The sequence below is a fragment of the Antrostomus carolinensis genome, unplaced genomic scaffold (genome assembly GCF_000700745.2).
Source record: "Antrostomus carolinensis isolate BGI_N321 unplaced genomic scaffold, ASM70074v2 scaffold37489, whole genome shotgun sequence".
In the NCBI taxonomy this organism is placed as follows: Eukaryota; Metazoa; Chordata; class Aves; order Caprimulgiformes; family Caprimulgidae; genus Antrostomus; species Antrostomus carolinensis.
Window position 1 is genome coordinate 6,390 of NW_010337100.1, and position 8,419 is coordinate 14,808.

The window sequence follows — 8,419 nt, forward strand, 5'->3', positions numbered from 1 at the left end:
TGCTCAGAGCACTCACAGGTTGTCCTCAGGAGTGGGTGATGATGCTAGGTGAGCTGAAGGTGGGAAACACTTGCGTTTGTTCATTTGGTTACAGTAAAGATGTAGACAAAGAGAAAAACTTTTCACAGCATGCTTAGAATAAACATAGTCATTCTTTATCATACAGAGTAATGCCTTACACATAAATAATTTTAATGTCTTGCTCTTTCACGGAAAGTAACAGAGAAAAACCTTCAAGGTTGATACATGGGAGCTAGTATTACAAATCGCATGGGGTCAAACCCAAATCCTGCACCCAAACATTCAGACATTTGGTTCCAGAGTTGACATATACACCACCTCCCTCCCATACCCTGGAAGGAACTGAATAAGGACCCTCCTTGGAAGACCACCCCCATCATCAACCTCTGGTTATGGATCCCAGCCCTGCAACCTCAGCCCCATTGCTGAAATCCAGTCCTTTACATTTGCAGTGGTATGAAATCCTGGTTGGCAGCTGCAGAAGGAGCCGTTGCCTTCTCCAAGGTGCATTATTCGTAGGTTTTGGGAGGTGACTGAACTAACTAAGCCTACCCAAGCCAGATCCCTGCAGCTATTTCTATTTCTTGGCTGACAAGCTGGTTACTGAAGCAGCAAGGCTAGGTATTGCACAGTCTAGTGACATTTAACTAAAACTGGGAGCATTTATGCGGAACAGCAGTGTGGGAACAGATAAAGAAGCTAGCGGGGCTGCATTGGGAAATCTGAGCTTTGATCAAGGAGACAGCAGCACTTGACTCTATCTGAGCTGGCAAGGAGATCCCATCCCAAAGCAAAATAAAATATGTCATTCTTTTCAGCAGATGGAATTCTCCCCAGTGGTTTGTTCCTCCCAGGATCATATTATGTCATCTCATTGTCTTTAAAGTCTTTCCCCTGAGGAAGCCGATCGTTTAATATAGACCACAGCATTAGCATCCGGTATTAAATCAGTCGGCCGACTATGAAACGAGGCGAGTGGGCGTCCTGGAAAGGAAATAAAAATGCAAGTTTAATAGAGGAGATGATAGGTTCACCTTGACCCATGCTATTTATTGCAAAAGACACAGGAACACACTGCTTGCTCAGCAGAGGGTCACTCCACCCTGCCACAGATGGGTTTTACACTCCCAGCAAACTCCAGACGCTCACCAAGCATGCACAAGGAATGCACCATCGGGCTCAAGAGGCTTTTATGTCTTGTTTTGCTTTACCAAGCTGCCTTAAGAGGGACTAATGTGTTCTCACAGCTCTCATTAATCCAACAGGCAAAGTTAGACACTCGGCATGTCAGCCACAGGCTTTTGGGCATCTTTGGCTGCAAAGATGAGCTGTAAAAATGTGAGGAAGAAAAATGTCGGGAAGGGAAATGTTAAGAGACCACAGGGATGGTGCAGGATGGCAGGGACCAGCATCTGAGCCAGGTGCTGCAGAAAGGGTCCTCTGTCCCTTGTGCTTGTTCTTCTGCATCCCCTCTGCTGTTTTCAGCAGGGTTCCTTACAGCCAGGCACCAAACACAGCAACCAACAGCCCCGTGAGGAAGCCAGATGTGACGTGTTAGGCACAACTCGCACAATCCATCGCTGGTGTGAAACCAGCTCAAAGAGATTTATGTTGCATCAGTGTAAGTGTTCTTATGGCACTAGTTAGCCACATGCCAAGTGCACACGAACCCACGGAAAAGCTCCAGTTTTGGTAGTTTTGGTTTTTTTAGGGTTTTTTTAAATGTCACTTGAGTTGACAAGATGTAATTCTTCAGCACCATCATTAGTGAAAACACTCATTTACCTCCTTTAGTGTTTCACTTTATAAGTAACAATTTAGCCCACGATTGAAGTGTCAGCTAAATGAGGTAATTTATAATAATTCTGAAAACATACTAACCGTAAGAGGCTATAATCAGAGTTAATTACAGGGACATTTGGGAAATCCATTGGTTTGGGGCTTTAGTTTTGATAAAAGGGATAACAACTTGTAAGCTATGATTCTTTTAATTATAACAATAGTAACCACCTTCCTCTATATAGCTTCTTTCATCTCAAAAAAGCCCACAGCTTTTTGCAAACTATACATAACACAGGAATTGTTTAGCCTAACACCACAGTGAAGCCATCTCTGCATGAAATAAGTAACTGTTTAACAACACCTAGCAGTCCTGGGCAAAATTTGAATAGGAAAGAAGCTGCAGAAGGAGAATATAATTTCTCTTGTGTCTCCTTACACGAGGATCTCAGGGGATCCTTGGATGCCCACTGTGGCAGACATCTGATCTTGAGAATAAGGAAGGAAGCTTTTACACACGCCCATAGACTCAAGGCACTATGGAGGACAGCAGCAGCATCATCCCAACTCTCGACTGAGGAAACAGGGCACCATGTGACAGTGTCCCATCACATCTGCCCAAACTCACCTGTCCACGTCCTCTGCTGGGTGATGATAAAACTCTGACACTGCGATTGGGAGTGACAAATTGCAGCGGCCTCCTCGGCGCTGTGAACGGAGAGCAGGCACCCCAGGTGGCTGTAGGAGGGCCAGCACTTGTAGTCTTCTCCTTCTGTGGTTCGGAAGCCCTTCAGGGATATGTAGTCTGGGAACAAAAAGAGGATGTTTAGGAAAACTCTTTGAGTGCACTTCCACAGACTAGTTACACTATCCAGTTAGCATGCTGCACATCTGTGAAACTCTTAGAGGAAATGTGACAGTGACAGATCGAACTGACCTGCTTAGATGGAGTGGGTGGCGCTGCAAAGTTAAAACAAACCCAAATCCTGACTTTTGGTTCTCCTGTGGAGCACAGGACAGCAATTCCCCCATGAATATAAGAGAGTTCTTGAGGGTGAAGGGACAAGGGAGTAACTGCAGGGGTGGGTGAGAGGGGGAGGCTGCTGTGCAGAACCACAGACCCTCCGCTTCTCTAGAGAAGCCAACCTCACAACAGCCTCTCAACACCTCAGCTTCAACAGCAGAACCAGCTCATCACAGATCCAACACCAACCTATGTGGGGCAAGTGCTGACCCACCCATCACGGTGCCATCCACAGATAGAGAGGGTTTAGGAACCCCAGACCCTGCTCTGGTGGGATACAAAAATACCTGACAAGCATGAGCAGGTGATGTTCAGGCTATTGTTCATTGACTGCTAAGAGTCTCTCCCCACCTTCCCACACCTCTAGGATGGTGATAATTTTGGCATATTGGTATGGGGGCAGTTGTGAAGCCAACAGGTAGGTGTTGCTGGAAAATACTAGCAATTCCTGTTAAAGCTGCTGGTCCTTCAGTGCAAATGACCAGATATCTTTGCTCATAATGCTGCAAATTCCAGTTCTTTCACACAGAAAGAGATTTCCTTCTGCAAGCCACCATCACTAACCCACCAGCTCAAGTGAACTCTCAGGAAAATGTATGCCTCAGTAACCACTGGACTTTTGCAGCCTTCCTTTTGATTAGCTTCATCTCCACCACTGAACAGGTCCTTTTCAGAGCAATGCACCTCATCAAGGCTCATTTATCCATCCACAGGTCCAATAGGATGTTCTTCAGAAAAAATAAATTTAGAAGGCACCAAGGCCCCAGCTACTCTGCCACACTCATCTCAGTGTTGTCACCTCCCCACTCTACATTCCCATAATAACCTGTGCTCAGAAGTCAGAAGCCACCAAGTGAAATGGGAAGTTTCAATATCAGCCAAGAAAATTGGCCTATTGGTCCATAGGACAAAATGACCCCAAAGAGAGTACGAGATACTCAGTTTGCTACTCTGGTCTCATTGCTTAACCAATCCCAAATACATTCACTTGAAACACGGATGCACATTATGAGAAGACTGTTTAGAAGCAGTGCAAACATATGTTCATATGTAGGCCAGATTGTCTGCACTGCATTTACTTTGGAAAATAATGCAATCGTGCATGGTTCCATGAAAAAACAACAAAAAGCTGCTCGAAGATACTTTTGGTGCTTTTCCTAGTGACTCTACACTGTCTGAAGGTGTGGGAGATCAGAATTTTTCCAGTTACCAAGTTCCTTGCTCCCTCAGTAGTTATGTTGCTTACAGCATTCCAAACCACATACCTTTTAAAAGAAGAGGTCTTTTCTGCAGATAGAGCCCAGACTTGTACAGATGTAAAACTTTTTCAAAAGCTTTCAGGGTTTCATTTATTCCGTATCGTAAATCACCTACATTTAAAGGAAAAGATTACAAAGATGAATAATTCCATGAAATACCATTTAGAGACTTCTAGTAAAGAAGTGTATGAATATTAGCTGGTACCTGTTGCATTCAGAATATCGCTCAGAAAGGGCCGCAGAGCCGGTGGTGCAGAGTGTGGTAAAAGATAGGTGAAAAAATACCTGAAAAAAATCCCACAGACTGATTAGAAGACAGTTGCTTAATTTCCCTAGTGATTAACTTGTTTATATTTTCCCGTGACTCAATTATCCATATGCAACTAGTAAGTCTGCTTTGGTTATTACGTTATGTTCGAGCACTTCACTGGCATCTCACAGACCGTTCCTGTGAGATGGGCTGAAAGCCTGGTCCTTGCAGCACAGCAATCAGCCAAGCGCTCCGTGAAATCTGCCTTGTAAAGCCTCACACAACGGAGCTGTCCCTCATTCCCCAGGGCCATGTTTGTGCACTAAGCAGTGCACTTCCCATCAAAACAAGACCTATATGAAAGAAGACTCACGCAAGACCTCTCCCTTGCCTTGAAAAGGTCTGGCATTTTTATTACCCATGGAAAAGCAGGACTACTCATTACCTGAACCTTCTAGAACTCCTGTTCTACAAAAGACAAGTGCGTTACTTTAAGGCTGCAATAATCTAAGCAGGGATTTGACCTTGAACACCGAGTCTTGCAAATCCAGGCTCCCTTACTAAGTCCTTCTGCTGCCAAGACTTCTACCAGTACATGACCTACCAAGCATTGTTTAGCCTGGAGAAAAGGAGGCTCAAGGGAGACCTTCTCACTCTCTACAACTACCTGAAAGGAGGGTGTAGAGAGGTAGGGGTCGATCTGTTCAATCAAGTAACAGGTGATAGGACGAGAGGAAATGGCCTCAAGTTGCACCAAGGGAAGTTTAGATTGGATATTAGGAAGAATTTCTTTCCTGAAAAGGTTCTCAGACATTGGAACAAGTTGCCCAGGTCAGTGGTGGAGTCCCCATCCCTGGAGGTATTTAAGAGTCACGTAGACATAGTGCTCGGGGGACATGGTTTAGATGGAGACTTGTCAGTGTTGGGTTAATGATTCGACCCAGTGATCTTAAAGGTCTTTTCCAATCTAGGCAATTCTGTGATTCTCTGATTCTGCATCAACCATGAGCGGAAATCATTGTGCCTTCAGATGGTGGCTCACATGAAGTACTGCAGCAGTCTCAGCCCCTTACCATTGCCTCCACAGGGAGACTCGGAGTACAAGGGAAGAGTTAGCCAGCCTGTTCCCAACAACGGGGGCTCAAAGCTGGTGGGCTCTGGCAAGTAGCCTGTGCTGCCACTGCTTACAGCAAACACAGCCCATGGATGTCAAGCGCCAGAGTTTGTTTGGCAAACAGTACACTCACAGGTGCAACCTTTGGGGCAAGTTTCTAGAGAGGGTTGGGAAAAGGGAGCAGCAGAAGAAGATGCCTTCATTCTCACCAGACAACTACTCTATTTTCCTGCCTTATAAGGAAAATAAACTTGCTTCAAAGCGATCCTTAACCACCCTTTGACAGAGGCGAGGGGGAATCACTGCATGGAAGCAACACGACATGCTAGAAACTACGCGGGAGTGTGGGAGCTCAACCACCCCAGATTTTCCCCCCATCTCGCTGGACATACCGATATGCATTGAAAAGATTCTTCTTTTCATTTATTCCTTCACATTTCCCAACTGCAGAGCATTTGAGAGGGAAGCTTTTCGTAGGAAAGTCGAGTGTACAGTCATTATCTTCCTTGCATGACAGTTCCTCAGTGCTGGCATCATCCATGTCTGTCACTTTTAGGTTTCCATCCACCATAACAAACTGTCTCGGCTGGAAATCCAAGAGAACTACTGAACCCAGGGGGGAATGTGCCAAGTAAAACAGCAGTTTCACAAGACTCAGGCAAATCTGAGAAAGAGAAGATGAATATGCATGGGAAAAACAGATGAAAACCAGCTATTAAATTGGAAGTAGAACAAAGGGGAGGGCATTCAATGAAATTAAAGGAAAAAAAAAAGCATATAGTACTTGGAAGGTAATTATAGGTATGCTACAAAATTTATTATCAACACTGCCACAGGATTTGACTGGTTAAGTAGTTTAGCAACATTTTTTTAAAATGTGCATATACAAAAAGAGACATTTGCAGTTAGAGGAACTAGAGGAGAAAGCTGTGAGGAAAACAATAGCAGCCTTCATGTTTCAGGAGCTATATTGATTTGCTAGCTGAAATCAGAACAGTTTTTTCCCCACTCTGGCATAGAATTAATACATTCCCCTCCCTTCCCCCATGCTGCTCCATACAGACTGAGGCTCCATGGTCATTAATACCAGATTCATGCCTTGCTGCATCACTCAGCAGTATGAATTTGGGCATACAATCATGCTTCTGAAGAATTAGCCAAAGCATGCAATGGATTTATTGCCAGCTTTTTTGCTTTTATGTCAAGTTTCTGGCAGCAGGAAAAGGTCAGACAATACCTGATCCAGCCGCAAGCTTGGTAAATTATCTTTTAACAAACTAGAGCTAGAAAGTGCATTTATACTGAACCAGCACTTTGTTCAAGTAGCTTTTTGCAGCAGTTTTCATTCGGTCTCGGGAGCCCTGGCACCAGAGGAATGTACCGTCAGGCAGGTGTGCCAGGCAGGGCCGCGCCAGCCCTCGCTGCCTCGACAGCGATCTGGGCAGGCGCGAGGGTTTGTTCACTTGGAACAGCTCACACAATCACTGGTATCTGATGTGGCTCATCAGAGGGGAATCCCATCCGTTTAGACACCCTAATTAGGAACAGGACTAGACAGTGCCAGCGTAAATCATGAATTAGTGTCTTCATCAGTCAAAAGATTAAGAAAATCTTAATGCCACTGTACCAGACCTCGCCACCAGCACCATGGGTTTCTAGCTCTACAGAGACACTGGCACATTGGAGAAGATGAGGTACTGGGAAAGCTATGTAGAACCCAGTATAAAACAGTCTGTAAGCAAAAGTGGAACCCCACAGGCTAAGAGAAATTACTCTGGAAGCTCTGAGGCTATTTTAACTTGATTAGTGAAGCAATCACAAGAATCCCAGCTTCACATCCCGCAGCTCGATGAGCACGGTTGCCACGCTCTCCCTCTGGCTTGTTTGGCAAGGCTGCTTTTCGACAGCGTAGACTGCACGCAGGCAGGGATTTTATTTTGGGAATTCTGTTGTGTTTCTATCTTGCCCAAAGCATTTCTTATTCACGTTAAGGTACCCATGCTTCTACTGGATCCTCTTTCCTCCTGGGAACCAAACAAGTAGTAGTGAATCCCCAACTGAGACCTTGAGGCAAACTGTTACACAAGCTACAACCAAAATAAGTGACATGTCAGAAGTCATTTATGTTCGTGGGGAGTTGAAGAGTCCCTATGCGGGATGCTTAGCGGACAAGGCAGATCCTAGCACCTACAGCAGGAGGAAAGCGATTGAGCAGTGTTTGTAACACAGCAATACCTAGAGGGCTAAGATCAGAAACATCATCCAAACACATGGTGAGAGCCAGGCTGCCCAGCTTGCTGCCTAAAAGAGATAATGCACAGAAAACAACGGACTCACAGTGCAGCGACGTGGCTTTCCTGAGTCAGCCCAGCCTGCTGAGGAGCTGAGGGAAGTCCCTCTGTGGAGTGGAACCATTCAGAGGGGAAACTAGAAATACACTGTAATACGGGGTATAAACACCACCCCAGTCCGGAGCAAGATTTTCCGGTCATTTCCTCTCAGATGCAGCCCTCTTAACAACACTTTAGAGAGAAAGGATACCTATGTAACAGCGAGATGCCAGGCGAAGGCTATTTTCATGTGATTTAAAAGGAGTGAAAGCAAAATAATTTACGGACAATTTGCGGGAGCAAACAGCGTCAGCACGACAGTCCCGTTTGCCCCAGCAGTCACCAGGGGCCTTTCCCATTTACCCAGTTCGCGGTCTAAAAGCGACTGATAAAACTCCCTTTGCTTTGTTTTCTTACTTTAAATCTCTCCTCCCAGGGGGTCTGCAGGAGCTGAATCATCTCCAGGGGGGTTCCCAGCTCCAGCATGGCTGTGACCCGCATCTCAGGGTCTCCGCTGTGATCGTAGCATTGACCGTGCAGCTGCCGGAAGCGAAGGAGCGATTGTCACAGCGATGCCAGTGCCAGCGGGTCCGGGACGCGCGGGGACGCGGGGGCGGTGGGCAGCCAGACGGGCGCATCGCC

General features: G+C 45.8%; 1 protein-coding gene across 1 annotated transcript; it reads right to left on the reverse strand.

Annotated features, from left to right (window-relative positions):
• Positions 1–901: 901 nt before the first annotated feature.
• LOC104530495 (extracellular tyrosine-protein kinase PKDCC) lies at positions 902–8,317 on the reverse strand (the record flags this gene model as incomplete). The annotated part of the gene is made up of 6 exons (XM_010175088.1): positions 902–1,005; positions 2,429–2,605; positions 4,090–4,194; positions 4,289–4,368; positions 5,840–6,111; positions 8,195–8,317. Coding segments are annotated over 6 exons (861 nt in total), but the record flags the coding sequence as incomplete, so codon positions are not given.
• Between the last annotated feature and the right edge of the window lie 102 nt (positions 8,318–8,419).